This window comes from Bubalus kerabau, chromosome 11 (genome assembly GCF_029407905.1).
Source record: "Bubalus kerabau isolate K-KA32 ecotype Philippines breed swamp buffalo chromosome 11, PCC_UOA_SB_1v2, whole genome shotgun sequence".
Classification (NCBI taxonomy): Eukaryota; Metazoa; Chordata; class Mammalia; order Artiodactyla; family Bovidae; genus Bubalus; species Bubalus kerabau.
In genome coordinates, this window is record NC_073634.1 from 7,429,048 (window position 1) to 7,447,800 (window position 18,753).

The 18,753-nt window shown below is 44.2% G+C and overlaps 1 protein-coding gene across 1 annotated transcript; it reads right to left on the reverse strand.

Moving 5' to 3' along the window:
* Window positions 1–741: 741 nt before the first annotated feature.
* Window positions 742–10,206, reverse strand: LYG1 (lysozyme g1). Its single transcript, XM_055539444.1, is given in 7 exon segments — window positions 742–991; window positions 1,184–1,228; window positions 1,231–1,314; window positions 3,054–3,060; window positions 3,856–4,043; window positions 4,916–5,020; window positions 9,812–10,206. Coding segments are annotated over 7 exon segments (591 nt in total). The 5' UTR covers window positions 9,855–10,206; the 3' UTR covers window positions 742–872.
* Between the last annotated feature and the right edge of the window lie 8,547 nt (window positions 10,207–18,753).

Consider the following 18,753-nt stretch of genomic DNA (forward strand, 5'->3'; position numbering starts at 1 on the left):
AGTTTCAGTTTCAGCATCAGTCCTTTCAGTGAGTATTCACGGTTGATTTCCTTTAGGATTGACTGGTTTGATCTCCAAGGGACTCTCAAAACTCTTCTCCAGTACCACAGTTTGAAAGCATCAATTCTTTGGTGATTGGCTCTCTGCCTTCTTTATGGTCCAATTCTCACATCCATACATAACTACTGGAAAGACCATAGCCTTGACTATATGGGCCTTTCTGGGCAAAGTGATGTCTTTGGTTTTTAGTACACTGTCTAGGTTGTGTTCCAAATATTGCATAGGACTTGGACTAAAAAAAAAAAAATCATTTATCTGGAATTCAAATTTAACTGGAATCTAATATTTTTATTTCCTAATCCAGCAATGCAAGCCAATGAGGTACAGGAAGCATTTAATGGAAATCCACATCACAACTCATGCATATACACATGTATATGCATGCGTATATGCTCAGTCATATGCAACTCCTTGGAACCCCATGGACCGTAGCCTGCCAGGCTCTTCTGTCCATGAGAATTCCCAGGCAAGTATACTAGAGTGGATTGCCATTTCCTTCTTCAGGGGATCTTCCCAACCCAAGGACCAAACCCATGTCTGCTGTGTCTTGGCAGGAGATTCTTGGCAGGTAGATTCTTTCCCACTGAGCCACCTGGGAAGCCCAATAAAAATACCTTTAAAGAGACACAGCCCTTTATTTACACACACATCAGACCACAAAATGCAGGTAATAATTCTTTAATGTGACTCACGTTATTTTGATGACATTCAGGCAAACTCAGATTCACAGTTATTGGCCTCATTGGCTACTTTTATTTGTGCAACGGCTGAGTCCGGCTACATGATAGGGATCTTGGGTTTGAGCTGAAGTTTTAGAAGCCTTGTCTCTTGAAGTACTTGGCTTGTGCAAGGACATCGTTGCAGAAGTCACAGCTCAGGTCCTGGCTGCTTTGGATGTAGCCAGCACCTCCCGTGTAGGCACAGAGTCCACCTAGAATTTGTGACGTTGGTTAATGCAGACCCCACAGCTTCTCACGTAGCAGGGTGCTCAGCAGTTAACTCAAATTCTCTTTCTGAGTTATTTTTCAGGAGGCAACTAGGGTTTGGGGGATTCGGATGCAACATATTACATTGCATTCCTGTTAATTTCACGCTGGGAAACCAACCCATGGGGAACACGCACCTCTCAGGTACTGGTCAGGGGTCTAGGTTGGGAACCTCCTCTGGGTTTTTTGATTCTTACAGTCAGGACTTCAGTCACTCGGGAAACCTGGGCCTCACTGATCCAGGATGTGGGACATAAAGACCAGGGTCCTGCAGGAAGAGAGGCAGTGGGTCTCACGGCTTCCTGGGATCAAGGCTACTTTTTCATTTCCCTTCTTTTTCTCTCTTCCTCCTTTGGCAGAACCATTGCCACCTTCAATCTCCCCAAGGGTAAATAGTAAAGCTACAAGTTGAGGCAAGGGCTTCAGGGTAATGGTGACGGACACAGCTGGAAACCAGAGGTGACACAGTGTGGGGACCAGTCTGATGCCCTCCTCCCATGCTGCAAACACAACTCCCCCCACCCCCAACAGGTTAGAAAGGGGCTTTTCTATCTGTACTCGTAACTCTTCTTCCAGATATTTGAACATCTGAAGCTATTTCTGACTTTTCTTAGACATCATGTGCGTCTCACCATATGTAGGAGAAATGTCTGACTCTGGGGAGTTATTTCTTTATCTTCAAAGGAGATGGCTCATCCTTTTCCCAGGAATGAGATTTTAGAAAGAAGGCAGAACAGGGCAGGGGAAATGACGCAGGCGATAACATCACTAATGCTGTCCTCGGTCCCAGTTCTGCATTTTCCAGCTCCCAGGTGACTTTGCAGCAACGACTCTGTCCTTGCAAATCCACTTGCTAACTTGTAGAGGATGGATGACTTGTCTTCCCCGACCCCCTCCAACCCCTTCTGGGTGAGTCCCCAGATCAAAAGAAGATAAAGTATTTGAAAGGACCTTTAAATTGTCAAATATCACATACTTTGGGTAGCCTGTTTAAAGGTTGTTGAGGAATATGTTTTCCTGAAAGCTTAAATTATGACTGCAATACTTAAACGTTTCTCAACAACTAAAACAATAATGTGAAATACAGAGGAAAAAGCCTCATTGTCATCTTTGCCATCCCAGTTCCCCCAGCACAGAGTTAATTTAACAGTGGAATTCAACAGTTCCCTGAAAGGTTCTATCTGGTTGTAAGTGATACTGGTCAGAATTAGCACAAAAATGAAATTGATCTTCACAACTAAGAATTGTGTAGACAGAAGACAAGGGAAAGACAAATTCAATATTTGTTGAGAATCCACCAAATACCAACTACTTTTTCACATTGTTTCATTGAATCCTCATAATGATTCTCTGAGATTGCATTTTGTCTATGAGGAAACTGAGATCCAGGGAGAGTAAGTGATTTATCCAAGGTCACATGGTTACAACACAACAGAGCAACAACTCAGTCTGTGGTCTCTCTCGTGCACCATCACCTTATTGGAAATCCAGAATAGGGTATGGTTGAAGAAACTATGGTTCTAAGCAAGGCAGAAGTGCTGGTCCTATTTCTCAGGCAGGGCTGGGCTCTTCAAGCTCCAGGGAGCACCTTTCACTCCGTATTCTGTGAAACTGTGCTCCAGGGAAGCCATCAGCAACTATACATGTGAAGGAAATAAAAAGAGGGGAGGACTTCCCTGGTGATCTTGTTGTTCAGTCACTAAGTCATATCTTTGTGACCCCATAGAGCAGCACGCCAGGCTTTCTTCTCCTTCACCATGTCCCAGAGCTTGCTCAAACTCATGTCCATTGAGTCAGTGATACCATCCAACCATTTCATCCTCTGCCGCCCCCTTCTTCTCCTCTTCTCAGTATTTCCCAGCATCAGTCTTTCCCAATGAGTTGGCTCTTTGAATTAGGTGGCCAAAGTATTGGAGCTCCAGCTTCAGCATCAGTCCTTCCAATGAATGTGTGTGTTAGTCGCTTGTTTATGTCTGACTCTTTGCGGTCCCATGGACTATAGCCCACCAGGCTCCTCTGTCCATGGAATTCTCCAGGGAAGAATACTGGAGCGTGTTGCCATTTCCTTCTACAGGGAATCTTCCTGATCGAGGGATTGAACCCAGGTCTCCTGCATTGCAGGCAGAGTCTTTAACATCTGAGCTACAGGAAAGCCCCATTGAATATTCAGGGTTAATTTCCTTTAGGAATGACTGGTTTGATCTCCTTGCTATCCAAGGGACTCTCAAGAGTCTTCTCCAGAACCACAGTTTGAAAGCATCAATTCTTTAGCTCTCTGCATTCTTTATGGTCCAACTCTTACATTCATCCGTGACTACTGGAAAAACTGTAGCTTTGACTATACAGACCTTTGTCAGTAAAGTGATGCCTCTGTTTTTTAATATGCCATCTAGGTTTATCATAGCTTTTCTTTCAGGGAGCAAGCATCTTTTAATTTCATGGCTACAGTCACCATCTGCATTGATTTTGCAGCCCAAGGGAATAAAGTTTGTCACTGTTTCCATTGTTTCCCCATCTATTTGCCATGAAGTGATGGGACCAGATACCATGATCTTAGTTTTTTGAATGTTGAATTTTTTGAACGTTGAATTCCCTGGTGATCCAGTGGCTAAGACTCCATGCTCCCAACACAAGGAACCCAGATTCAATCCCTGGTCAGGGAACTTGATCCCACATGCTGCAACTAAGACCCAGCACAGCCAAATAAATAAATATAAATAAATATTTTCTTTAAAAATTAAAAAATGTGAAGGAACCCCTTGGGTTGTAAGAAGTGACATATGAGATATCATGACTGATGGCAGGTTACCTGTACCACCCTGACTCCATCACCCACACCGTCCACATTGGCCAGGACGTTGCTGCCGTGAGACCGCCTGGACAAGACACCAGCGATCACAGCAGGGTCCAGGCAGTACTTCTGGCCAACAGTACGTATGATATATCTCAGGAGGGACGGCGTGGCAATTTCAGCCAGCCTTTCAGAAGCACAAACTCCTACAGCAAACATAGAAGGCAGGAGGCAAGTTGAGGTGACTTGTGCAGAAACAGGAACTCAAGAGGAGAGAGAAAATACACTCCAGGGACCTGGGCAGTGGTCTAGGACTGAGAAGTCCAAGTTTGGGTCTGAAATCCTTGATGGCCATTCCTAGACCTGAGATTGTAATTCTCTTCCTTTAAACTTGAGTCACTATGCCCAGAGAGGTGGCCTTTGTGCTCCTCAGCTGAGCTCTCAGGTGATGCTCTGGCCCACCTGGGAAATTCCACAGGCACCATTGGCCCCTAAGCATCCCAGAGGGACCCAGGAAAACCAGCTCCCATACACACAGAATGTGAGACAGAAGTTCTCCCAACCCTTCAAGGAGTCCCCGGAGAGCTTCCCTGACAGGTACGCTCACCCCTGCCCACCTTTCTACCCTAGAATGACACCCAGAAAGCATGTGAGCTTAAACTTTTAAGAAATAATGAGAAATGACAAAAGAAGATCAATACTAGTTTACCGGCTAGTCTATTTTACTGGTTTCACAAGCACTCTCATCCACCTTACAGTGGGTGCTGTACTTCCAGTGGGCACTCAGGAGAACTGAGTACTTGCTGAAGCCCCAGAACCAAGACACTCAGACAAGCTCTGTGGACCCCACATCCAGTACCCTCTTCACCACTCCGGCAGGTGGGGCTGTGGGAGGCAGCGGGGACCTGAAGGACGTGCCAAAAGGATCAGCAGTGTGGGAAAGGACAGAGAGGCGTAGGGTGGCCTCCTGAGGGAGGGTCAGAGCCCTGTGGAAGACACCCTTGCTGAAAGGAGTCACCTTCTGAGAGAAAGAGGAAGAAGAGGAGGAAGGCAGGGTGGACAGAAAGATGATGAATACCGCAGAGGCTCAGGCCTTGATGCCTTCCGATGCCACAAGACGCCCCAGGGGTGTGGAGGGCCCGGATGTCTCCACAGCATCCCCAACTGCTGCTTTCCGATGAAGCTGCAAATGGAGCAAGCGCCAGTCTGAGACACTGGACTAGGAGTTCTAATCCTACTTCTGTCCATTACGAAGTGATATTAACAAAAATAACCGAACAAAAATCAGTGATAGTGGAAATCACGCAGCCATGGAAAGCATTCTGAAATTTACAGTATGGCGACTAAGTGATTACAGAAACTAGAGTCTCACCTCTTCCCCCATGGACTTGAGGAACAGCTGGAGTTATAAGCCTCACACACCTCTGGAGCTGAACAGTGCTGCTGGGTGGGTATCTTGGAATCAGAGCAGAGATCTTGCGTTCCCATAAGCTAGGCCTCATCTTGTGTCTTAGGTAAGCCCTCAGCTTCTCCCTCATACTCCTAACTCTGTAGTCTGGGGAGATACTTGTGCTTGCTCTGGAGAAACACAGTGTGAAGCCTGATCTCCCTGAGAGCTCAACCCAGAGTCAAAGTGAAGGCACAGCTGGCAAACTGGACTCCGAGTTGGCTTCCCCTGCTCTAGGGCACACTTCTAGGTGGGAGCCTAAGACAGAAAAGAGGGGAGGATTCATTGTGAGGTCCAGGACCAGGTCTCTGCAGCAGGCTTCCTCTTCCTTCTTCTTCCCTTTCCTCTCTTTGCCCTTCCGTCTCTAACTCCCATTCTAGTCACTGAAGGGGCGAGCATTCCCTATAATTTATAGTTCATATCAGGAGGGCACATGAGCCAGCAACAGAGAGCAGGAGACTGCCTCTTGACAGAATCATCTCACTGCTATCAGCTTGTAAGGACCTCGCATTAGATTACTCTTTTTTATTCATCTTTGACTAAATTGGGTTATGTCATCAAATCTTCATGATATGCAGATTTTGGGAAGTATATCTGTTGCACATCATCACCTGTGTACTGTAGGTTTGTGTGCTAAGTCACTCAGTCATGTAGTCAGGCCTGCAGCCTGCCAGGCTCCTCTGTCATGGGATTCTCCAGGCAAGAATACTGGGGTGGCTTGAAGATCTTCCTCCAGGGGATCTTCCCAACCCAGGGATTGAACCTGTGTCTCTTACGTCTCCTGCATTGGCTGACGGCTTCTTTACCACTAACACCACCTGGGAAACCCATTGTAGGTTTATGTAAATGCATTTTAAAGTTCTGTTTTCTTATTAAGAACTTCATGGGGTTGACATATGAAAATACAGGTATTTTAGAATAAATACTACTTTAAAAACTTTCAGTGAGCAACCTAAGAGAAATGAGGAAATGAAGTGACTTGATGTTTTATTAGTGTACTAAAAATTAAATAAGCCAACATTTTCTTGTTATTTTTTAATCAGTGCACTTTTATCTTTATAACTGGTGACAAATACCCTTAATAGTAGTTGGTTGTGCTACTCATTATTCCTGCCCGGTAGCCTCTTCCTAGTCACATTATATGATACGCTCCCCAAAGTTCCTTTTGTTTCTCTTGTAACAGTCTTTATTTTAAAGTCTAATTTGTCTGATGTGAATATTGCTACTCCAGCTTTCTTTTGATTTTCATTTTCATGGAATACCTTTTTTCATCCTCTCGGTTTCAGTCTGTATGTTTTCCTAGATCTGAAGCGGATCACTTGTAGGTAACATCTGTACGGATCTTGTGTTTGTATTCATTCACCCAGTCTGTGTCTTTCGGTTGGAGCATTTAATCTATTTATGTTAAAGGTAATTATCAATACGTAGGGCTTCTCTGGTGGCTCAGTGATAAAATAATCCACCTGCAATGCAGGAGATGCGTGTCTGTGGGTTCGACCCTGGGTCAGGAAGATCCCCTGGAGAAGGGAATGGCTACCCCCTCCAGTATTCTTGCCTGGAGGATCCCATGGACAGAGGAGCCTGGCAGGCTGCAGTCGATGGGGTTGCAAGAGTTGGACACGACTTAGCTACTGAACCACCACCACCACCGTGTTCTTACTACCATTTTGTTAATTGTTTTGGATTTGTTTTTGTAGCTCCTTTTTGTTCCCTTCCTCTTTTGTTCTCTTCTACTGTGATGTTATGTTTAGATTCCTTTTTCTTTTGTGTGTGTGTACCTGCTGTGGATTTTTGGTTTGCAGTTACCATGAGATTTTGATACAGCCGTATATAAACAAGATTGTTTTAAGTTGCTGTCTTCTAATTTCAGATGCATTGCCAACATCCTGCATTTGTGCACTCCTTTTCTCACACTTGCTGGTTCTGATATCATCTTTGTGTACAGGTGATTTCCTACCTTTACTGTATGTTTGCCTTTACAGGTGAGCTTTTCTATTTGTAATTTTTTTTTTCTAGTTGTGGCCTTCTCTTCTCCACCTAGAGGAGTTCTTTTAGGATTTGTTGCAAAGTTGGTTTGATGGGGCCAAATTCTCTTGTCTGTAAAGCTTTTGATTTCTTTGTTTGATCTGAATGAGAACCTTGCTGAGTAGAGTATTCTTGGTTATAGTTTCTTCCCTTTCATCACTTTAAATATATCGTGCCTTTCTAGCCTGCAGAGTTTCTGCTGAGAAATCAGCTGATAATCTTATGCAAGTTCCCTTGTACATTATTACTATTCCCTTGTTGCTTTTAGTATTTTTTCTTTGTCTTTAATTTTTGTCAGTTTGATTACTATATGTCAGCAGCATACTCCTCCATAGACGCTGCTATTTCTGGACTTGGGTTACTGCTTCCTTTCCCATGTTAGGAAAGTTTTCAGCTATTATCTCTTTAAATATTTTCTCAGGTCCTTTCTCTTGCTCTCTCTTCTCTTTTTAGGACCACAATTATGTGAATGTTTATGCATTAAATGTTTTCACAGAGATCTCTTAGACAGTTCTCATTTCTTTTCATTCTTTTTTCTTTATTCTGTTCTGCAGAGGTGATTTCCACCATTCTGCCTTCCAGCTCATTTATCTGTTCTTATGCCTCAGTTATTCTGCTATTGATTCCTTCTAGTGTATTTTTCATTTCAGTTATTGTATTGTTCACCTCTGTTCACTCTTTATTTCTTCTAGGTCTTTATTAAGCATTTCTTGTATCTTCTTGATCTGTGCCTCCATTGTTTTTCTAAGGTCTTGGGTCATCTTTCTTATCATTACTGTGAATTCTTTTTCAGGTAGATTGCCTATTTCCACTCACTCTACTTCAGTTGTTCTTCTGGGGCTTTATCTTGTTCCTTCATCTGGAACATATTCATCTGCTCTCTAATTTTGTCTAACTTTCTGTGATTGCAGTTTCTGATTTGTAGGCTGCAGGAATGTAGTTCCTGTTGTCTGCCCCCTGGTGGATGAGGCTAAGAGGCTTGTGCAGGCTTCCTGGTGGGAAGGACTGGAGCCTGCCCACTGGTGGGTGGAATTGAGTCTTGTCTTTCTGGTGGTGGACAGGGATGTGTCAGGGAGTATAGTTTGTCAGACAGCTGTGTGCTCAGGACAACTTTAAGCAGCCTGTCTGCTGATGGGTGGAGCTGTGTTCCCACTCTGTTGGTTGTTTGGCTTGAGACAGCCCAGAATTGGAGCCAACCACCTGTTGGGTGGGGCCAGGTCCAAGAGGGCTCATGCCAGGGACTGCGACCACCAGTGTCCTTGTCTTCACAGTGAGCCACTCCCCCTACCTCCACAGGCGACCATCTGGTATTAGCAGGTGAGTCTGACCCCATCTCTGATGAGGTCACTGCATTTTACCCCGATGCCTGGTGTGCACGAGACCTTATGTACACCCTCCAAGAGTGGAGTTTCAGTTTTCCCCAGTCCTGTGGAATTCCTGCAATCAACCCCACTGACCTTCAAAGGCAAATTTCACCGGGGGTTCCTCCTCCCATTGCCAGACTCCCAAGCTGGGGACCCTGACATGGGCTCAGAATTTTCATTCCGGGTGGGAGAACTTTGGTGGCGTGATTCTTTTCCAGTTTGTGGGTCACCTACCTGGTGTGTATGGGATTTGATTTTATCAGATTATGCCCCCCACCATCTCACTGTGGCTCCTTCTTTGTCTTTGGATGTAGGATAGCTTTTTTGATAGGTTCTAGCATTTTTTGTTGATGCCTGTTCACCAATTAGTTGTGATTTTGGTGTTTCCATAAGAAGAGGTGAGCTCACATCCTTCTATTCCACCATCTGTCTCCTCTTCCCTAGTTTCTTATAGTCCCAAAATTCCTTGTAAAATTTTTTTTAAAAATTTCTTGAATTGGTGGGTCAAGAAAGAAAGGAATAAATGTAAAGCTGGCCCCATTTGAGAAATTTTTAAATTTCAGGTCTAGGAAAAAAAAAAATGCGTCTCTTAAGACACTATGCTTCCTCTTTTTCTTTGTCAAAAAACATGACCTTTTCCTCTTTGCCCCAGTTGCAAGGAACCTTAGGACCAAATCTGAAATTCAAGCATGGCAACAATGTCAGCCTCAGTGGTTAACTGAATCACATCTCCTTGATCCCCAAAATGCTCGTTTTCTATTGAAATACATTAGTTTTACAGTGGTAAATCACCTTAATCCTCCTGTAGAAATATATGGCCTATTAATAAATTCAGTATGTGCTTTTGGTGAAGGAATTTTTACAGAGAACAGTGAGCATTGTTCAATGGTATAGATTTAAAGTCTGGCCTCAAGCAATGCTGCTGTAGGCCCACCCCTCATTGTGGAGAACTCCCTCCCTTGGTGAGGCATCTGGGGACAGAGTATGGATGGCTCACCAAGCCCAGGATTTGTTGAACAGCTTGGGGGAAAAATGCAGATTTTTTTCGACTGCAGTTTTAAGTATCAGAAATACCACTGTATTCCCATGCTTGTCTTTCCCGTCTCCGAGGTCATCTGGGAAAATGAAGCACACTCACCTAAAGGGACAAGGAGGCCCAGAGGCAGCCACAGCACAGACATGTCAGTGACTTGGCAGCACAGATCCTGAAATGACTTCTAAATAGAAAGTAGCTTGAAGATGTGAAATATCAATTGTCATCATCACACTATGTACTGTTTCTATGGAAAGGTGTGAAAAGAATGAAGTGTCCCTTCAGACCGTGTCCCTATGTCTGAATAAGAAAATCAATTATTGGAATCGGAATGAAATAAGTTGAACTGGGACATGTGCTCCATCTGTCCTTTTAATTAAAAGTGATGAGACCCCTGCTCAGCCCACAGAGACTCAACAGACTGTCAAGCTACAGAATACAGATTCTTTCAAGAAACCAAGAAACTCTGAATCTCATCATGGAGAAGCATGGTGACCCGACTACAGATCTTGAAAAGGAAATTTCTGATGTTTGTGCCTTATCCTAGTAGCCTCCTCATTTCAAAATACAATTACCAAAACGAGAGTTTTATATTAGTATTTCACTTACTTGGGGTCTTTTTCCTTTAGGTTAGAGGAAAGGTTACACTTTCCTCAGTGCCTTGCTGTAGTCTTTGCTTTAAGAAGGATCTGACTGTTCATTGCAGCACTATTTAGAATAACTAGGACATGGAGCAACCTAGATATCCATCGACAGATGGATGGATAAAGATGTGGTACATATACACAATGCAATCTTACTGAGCTATAAAAAGGAATGCATTTGAGTCAGTTCTGATGAGGCGGATGAACCTAGAGCCTATTATACAGAGTGAAGTCAGAAAGAGAAAAACAATATTTTATGTTAATGAACATATATGGAGTCTAGAAAGATAGTACTGATGATCCTACTTTCAGGGCAGCAAAGGAGACACAGACATAAAGAACAGACTTGGAAACAGTGGGAGAAGGAGAGGGTGGAATGATTTGAGAGAATAGCATTGAAACATATGCATTACCATATGTAAAATAGATAGCCAGTGGGAATTTGCTGTATGATGCAGGGAACTCAAAACCAGTGCTCTGTAACAACCTAGAGGGGTGGGATGGAGAGGAAGGTGGGAGGGATGTTCAAGAAGGAAGAGCATATGTATACCTATGGCTGGTACATGTTGATGTATGGCAGAAACCATGATAATATTGTAAAGTAATTATCCTTTAATTAAAAAAGAAAAATAAAGAAGGAACTGGAAGACATTTCCACTCCTTTAAGCCCATAGCCTGGGCATCTCAGACCGCTTTGGTCACCTTGAGTCATATTCCCTGTTCTCCATCTGCCTAGGCAAGAACAGACCTGGGCCAGAGCCTGGGGATACCAATAAACAGGTTATTTCTGCCAGCAAGGTTAAACCCCTATGAAGTCAGGTCATGATCAGGGTCCAGGATTGAACTCAGAGTGGGCTCGGCAGACAAGAGATCAGACAACTGGTCACCATCGACCACTTGCTCTCAAGTTCATTCTCATCCCAACCATTATTCTAATCATCTTCCTCATGTATAAAGAGCCCTGGTTCCCCTAGTAGCTACTAAATGAATTCACAAATGCCACCCAGGACAACTTGCTGTTGACCCCAGGGAATGCCTGAAGAGCCAGCCACCTGCCCCAAAGCCTCCACCTTCCACCAACCCCTCCCACTGCAAGCTCCTCCCAGCATCTCCTTTGGTCAGCTGAGCTTGGCTACCATCATTTTGAATTATTACTATCATTACTAGTAGACTGTGAGTATAAATATGTACTCAGCAGTTTTGTAATGCTCTTTTCATCTTTTTTGTTTGAAAGTTAGTCTTTTGGGCAGTTCCTTCTAAACACCCAGGAAGAGAATATGTCCCAAGATGAAAAAGAGGTATTAAGAATTAAGAAAGTTATTTGAACAAACAAAAAGCCATGCTTTTCATTTTTCTTCCCTACAATATCAAGATGGTCTATTTGATTTCCCTTAGTTGAGCAGAAAATGTTGTATTCAGTCCAAAACACCAGAAAGACACAGGAACTTGGAATCGTAGCTGTGTCTGCAGAAACTCTCAGATTCAGTCACCTCACAGGAATCAGCCACTGAGCCCCCAGAACTGAATGAAAGAGGACACTCCGGCCCAGGAAAAAGAATCAAGAGCCATGTAGGTGCAGGAAAAGCTCATAGTTTCATGAAAGTGTATCTTTACAGAGGCTTCTCACCGGCTTTCTGGAAAGGACCCGTCAGAAAAAAGCACCGCTTGCATCCGGTTGCTAAAGCCCGAGTATTTTACTCTCTTTACTGCTTTTCCAAGGAGCAAAGATACTTCTTCTTGGGAACCAAAGTAGAAGAACTTAGCTTTTATTGCAATACGAAAGCGTGTCTCATTTCCCAACCACAGAACTAAATGTCTGTGTTGAGTACGCTCTTGAATGCAAAGAGACTATGTAAACACACATGCCGATGACTTAGGAACAGAGTCACTTTCTTCCTTTTTTGTTCCAATTATATCAGGAAGGAGCTAGAAGTGACAATAAGATGTCAGCACAGCATAGTGAAGCAACCCAAACTCTGTGACCCAACTTTCCAGGTGCCAAAAAGTAGTCTATGCTCAGAGAAGAGTGTTGAGGCATCACTGGAGTGTATGTGAGGACTGTCCACAGGTCGCCCAGGACTGATCTGGTCACACCCTGTGGCTTCCACCACTTGGAACCACTATCAAAATGTCAGGTCATTCGTGATGCCAAGCATGGCAACCCTCTTCTCCCTTCCTGAAAGCAAAACAGTGACAGACAGCATGAGGGTGTCAAACTGGGGAGTGCCCTGGAAACTGACAGCCTCAACACCCCTGGGGGTCAGTTTAGGTCCTGGTGGCCTCCCCTCACCCTCCCTCCACTGAGCGCTTTGTAATTCTTAAAGCAGGTTTAGATCTGTAAGGCATCATAGACCATTTCCTCCTCAGTTAAACAATGTTTCTTGAAAAAGTGGAAATAAAGGTCTTTGCACTTCTCTCACCAGAGAGCCCCCATCTGTTTTCCACAAATGTTCTTCCAGATTTTCCCCATAAGTCTTGAACCACAGGCATCCCAGGTCTTGGGGGCCTTCCAACCTGCCTGGAAAAGGTCCCATGTTAACATTCTAAGGTGCTGGGAGAAGGAGGCGGCCCTGCCCCTACGTGCCCCACCCTGTTTGGTCCTGGAGGGATTGAGAACTCTGTACACCCTGGCCCTGGCTTTAATGCTGACTCGGGTCTCTTGCTTGCTGTGGACTGACAAGCCTTTCTACTGATAGCAGCATCATGCCTTACCATCTCCTCTCTTTCTCTCCCTTCTCGCACACTCCCTCACATTTCCCACAGACTGCTATGCACCCACAGGCCTTAAAATTAAGATAACAGCAATGACAGTCACACATAGAGAATGTTTCTGCCATTAGGACCACGTTTTCTCGAGTCAAACATAAGCCGCCTTCTAAGCTCATTTTTTGCAGAGTTGCATTTTGGCATGCTCTGTGAAAGTATGTATTTAGTGAATTTGGACTTGTGAGCAAGGAACCAGCCTGGAAGGCTCAAGCTCTTCTCTTTGCTCTCTGCAGGCAAATCCTTTCCTGGTCAATAGAAATCTAGGAGGGAGTTCTTTCTCTCCCTTTGGCCCTAGTGCCTGCTTTCCTCATTTTCCCTATCTGGGATTTCCAGAGTTGAGAACTCCAGGAAGTTTCTCTCCCAGTGCTGAGGATTGTCCCAGGAATATCCTATTCTTTTTTTTTTTCCACTACACCACGCAGCAGGCAGGATCTTAGTTCCCCACCCAGGGGTCGAATCCACTTCCCCTGCAGTGGAAGCATGAAGTCTTAACCACTGGACCACCAGGGAAGTCTTAAGGAATATCCTATTCTGAACAACAATCAAGTCCAATAGACTGTGGTCTCTCTTCCACCCAAGACTCTTGAAGCCTGTCCAGTCTTTGACTCCTAGACACTGCCAAGTTTATGCTGTTAGACTCGTTGGCCTTCGATCTTTCACAGCCTCCGGAGAAGACAGGAGTTTGTTATAGCAGCCTCACTTAAGGTGGGTTGGGTTACATCTGGAAAAATACAAACACCTCTGTCTTTTGGCTTTGAATCCACAAAAGAAGACATCCCATTTGGCCCATCACAGTTCCTGTTAAATGCACACATATTTCTGTTCTCCATTTTTTTCTCTTGCCCATGGTCCCTTCCCTGGTGGCTCAGCAGTAAAGAATCCGCCTGCCAATACAGGAGATGCAGGTTTGATATATGGTCTGGAAGGATCCCCTGGAGTAGGAAATGGCATCCCACTCCAGTATTCTTGCCTGGGAGATCCCATGGACAGAAAATCCTGGTGGACTACAGTCCATGGGGTTGCAAAAAAGTTGGACAGAACTTAGCGACTAAACAACAACAAATCCAAAAGTAACTATTAATAGATTTTTTAATTAAAAGAAGTCTAAACGTGTGTAAGTATTATTTCAAAAATCATTCTATCATCTATATAATCTTTTACAACTTGGGTTTTCCTTGCAAGATTCTTGCGTTTTCTCTGACTCCAGCTTTTCTTATTTACTTAGCAGCAGACTCACAATCATTATCAGTTTATCAGTTTTTCATACAAAATAGGCCTGAGCAGGGTTCCACTCACCTGTCTTCAGTGAGCTCTTGTTCCTAGAGCCCATCAGCCCATCACCCCTTATATAGAGTCCCTGGCCTGCTTCCTCTTTCCAAAAGTGTTGACTTCATCCTCTTGGGAAGAGAGTTATGGCTAAGTCTTACAAATTATAGTAATCATCAAAATAATTATCAAGACTTTGAACTTATACAGGGCCTTTTATTCAGGAATGTTCTGACATTTGGTAAACATTAGTCAATTAGTTCCTGACCACACCTAAGAGGGCAGATCCTAGTTCTATTCACTTTGACACTTTCAGGTCCTACGTGCGTGGGTGCTCAGTATGTCTGACTCTTTTGCGACCCTATGGACTTTGGCCCACCAGACTCCTCTGTCCATGAAATTCTGCAGGCAAGAATACTGGAGTGGGCTGCCTTTCCTTCTCCAGGGGATCTTCCTAACCCAGGGATCAAACCCATGCCTCCCATGTCTCCTGCATTGCAGGTGGATGTTTTACTGCTGAGCTATCGGGAAAGCCCCTTCAGATCCTACACTTGTTTTTATTTTCACCAATTTCTAGGAATGGGGTCAGGTGAGAGAAGGAAGTAAGGCAGGAAAGAAGAAAGAAGGAAGAAAGGGAGGGAGGAATTGAATTGAATTTGGAGTATTAGAAACTCTTATTTTTGGTTTGTATTTTAGGCAACTAGAGCCACGCCTTAGGTTAAATGATGCTCTTTTGTACTCATCTGATACCTACAATTTGTTCCTAAATGTCTACCCCAATAAATACTTCAAGAGGGTTTATATGAAGTTTCAAGGAAAGACTCTTTGCCCCAGATTGTGCAAAGGATGAATTTTATAATTAAAAGAGGGCGCCTCCTGCATTGCCATGCCCTATGCCCCATTTCTACTGAATGGCTTGATTGCCACCAAACAGCCCCACTGTTTGCTCTGCACCTATGGACAAGCTCCTCCCTCTGGTGGAAACACCCTTGGGGACCGGATCGGCATCTCCTTAGTCTACAACCCCAGCACCTAACAGCCTGCCCAGCACCTATGAGATGCTCGACCCATGGAATAAGTGGCTTGCTCTTTGGCTGACTTGCTGATAGTCTGTCTCCTCTGCATCCCCTGCCTTTTCCCCAGCCCCCTGCTCTGCCACAACTGGAATGTTGGCTCCATGAGAGCAGTGAGCTTGGCGCTTCATTCATGGCTGCAACCTCAGGTTCCAGATCAGAGTCTGGCACATTGTGAGTGTGTATTCGGTAAATACTTGCTGAATCAGTCAACGCAGAAAGAGTTCCTTCGGTCTCACCCAGGCTCCAACCCTACATCCTATCTTGGGTTCCATTTTGCCTGGAGGATATTTCAGCCTGAAAACACCTTGAGAGCAAAGCCTGGGTCTTTTTTCCTGTATTGTCTAAATGGCACCTAAGAGGTATTTGGCAGATGTTGCTGGAATGAATAAAAGAACCAATGGATATTTATGACTTGGGGAAGTCACTGACTCTGTATCTATGACCCAGACTTTGGAGACTGGGATTTCCTGGTTCTCTCCCCAGGGCAGAGATGGTGGGGCTACAAGAGGGCAGGGTCTTCTGAGCAAGCATCCAGACCCAGAGACCAAGAGTTCCTGATTTTCACATTTGTGGAGAGGGTGTGAGAATGCTGATCTCCTCTCTGTTGTTGGCAGAGTTGGGATGAAAAGCAGGTAAGTAGGGACTTCCCTAGTGATCCAGGGGTTAATACTTCACTTTCCAATGCAAGAAGTGAGATTTCAATCCTGATCAGGGAGCTGAGATCACACATGCCTCGTGGCCAAAAAAACCAAAACATAAGACAGAAGCAATATTGTAATAAATTCAATAAAGACTTTAAAAATGGTCCACATCAAGAAAAAACTTTTTTTTGAAAAAGGAGATAAACAACATACCCTATTATAAACCATATCCCTACCAAACCATGGAATCCTCTGTCTTTATTTTGTCTACAAAGGTCTAGCACACATCCATGACAACTCAAATTCATTAGAATGCCCTGGGCTCATCTGTGAAGGCATCATGTCCCCAAGGCCCATCTAACCCAGTACTGAAGGCGCTTATCAGCGTCTTGGAAGGCTCTCCCCTGGTTGGCAGCCCGCATGTTGCCTGGCAACAGCTCCACATAAATGATGCCCACTAATGCCCTCAGGCTTTGTTCAGTCTTCAGCAAGTCTCTATGGACGACCTTCCTTTCAAAGGCCTGGCAGACACCCCGTGGGGAAGCTGGGGGAAGTATTGAAAAAATAGCTTGTTGAACTTGCTCTTAAGTGAGACGAAATAGAAACAGCTCAAGATATTCCCTGCCACACTTCTGTAATTCTGACACCAATTCCAATGTGTGTGTTTTGTTCTATTCAAGTAGTTCTGTGACACCAGCTGAGTCTTACAATTTAACTCAATTCTGATACTATCTACCTGGAAATCAGACCCCACAGATTAAGGTCTCAGTCCTATAAGACTGCCCTCTGCTCCCACCTCCAACTTCAGAAGCCAGTTGTAAGTTCAGCTTGCACCTGGGCTTCTGACATATTGCTGTAGATCAGAGGTGCCAATGACTTCTCCTTGGGTTCCATTAATTTGCTAGAAGGGTCATAGAACTCAAGAATTTTTTACTTACAAGATCATCAGTTTGTTATAAAAGGTGTAACTCAGGAACAGCCCGATGGGTAAGATACCCTAGGACAAGGGGTGGGGAAGGGATGCAGAGCTCCCCTTGTGCTGGGAACACTCTCCCTGAACTCCACATGCTCTCCAGCCCAGAAGCTCTATGACTCCTCTCCTTCTGGGTTTCATTGCAGAGGCAGGATTGATTAAATCACTGGTTATTGGTGACTCAATTCAATCTTTAGCCCCTCTCCCCTTGGTGGGATTGGAAGTTCCAATCCTCTGATCACTTGATTGATTCCCTGGCAACCAGCCCCCATCCTTGGGGTCTTTCATTAAAATAACAAAAGACAACTTTATGGTTCTCATCACTGAGGAAATTCTAAGGGCTTTAAGCTTTAGGGGCTCTGTGTCCAGAAGGGGACAAATGGAGGGGCGGAGCTTGGAACCCAGGTTTAGGCTAAGAGCCAAACCTGTTTTGCCCTAGATGCTGCCCCAGGTGGCATTTTAAATATTTATGCTTATTTATTTGGCTGCACTGTGTCTTCCATCTTCAATCCTCGTTGCAGCTTGCAAACTTAGTTTCGGCCTGCAGGATCTAGTTCCCTGAGTCTTAGCCATGGACCACAAGGGAAGTCCCTTGGCAGCACTTCTTTCCCTCCCCTGAGGCTGGTCCCAGACACACGCTTGGGGAGCAGTCTCACTGAATGCACATCGTGGATACTGGGTGTGGCGTACTCACTCTGTGGATAGGCTGAAGACAGCTCTCCTGTTTCCATATCCTGAAAGGATCTTTTTTGCTTTTCTAAGAACAAGAAAGAAACTGATCTGATCTGATGTGCATCTGTAGAATCTTTTTATTCATTTGAAGAGATCCCATGGTCATATAAACCTTGTTATCGCTCTTTCATGCATGCATGCATGCATGCCCAGTCGCTTCAGTCGTGTCCGACTCTTTGAGACCCCCATGGACTGTAGCCTGTGAGGCTTCTCTGCCAGAGTCCAGCTCCAGCAGCCAGGGATTCAACCTGAAGGGGTGAGCGGTGTCGGCGAGAGAAACTGAGGCAGCCTCTCATTTTACTTGGACTGCCTCTTTATTTCAAGCTTATGATTCTCTTTTATACTTTTACAAAAGCATTAGGTCAGAGGTTTGATATTTTTAGTTCCCATGGACCCAGATTTATTTTTCTCCAAAAATCATTGTTGCCCTTCAAAAGGAGTTCCTTCCTCAGCGATTCTCTTATCTACTTTTTCTCATGTGTGTCCTTGTGAATACACTGTAACTCATGCTGCATACCACATTCCTCAGTTTAATTCTTATCTTTCTAAGTCCTGTTTGCTCCTAGTATCCTAAGCTCACTATTTCTTAGAAAGTGCTTCTACCTAATAATATCTCTAAAGTCCTTAATTTCTATAAGCTATCGTAGAATATGCTAACATTACAGCAATCCTTAAATCTTTAGCTTTGAACTATTTTAATTATTCTTAAGCCCTAAATTCAGCAAACGCCTTTGCCATAAACTTTTCTCACAAATGGGCTTCAGATAGCAATCCCTCCCATGGCCTCAAACTGCTGCCTGTGTGCTCACCCTGGAGCACTTTTTTTGTAAAAGTCCTTGAACAAATGTCAGTGATTAACTTTATGAATTATTCTTTGAGCACAGCTGCAGAAGGCTTTATGCTTTCTCATGCTCCTCTCAAAAACAATAAGCACCTTAATATTCTCTTC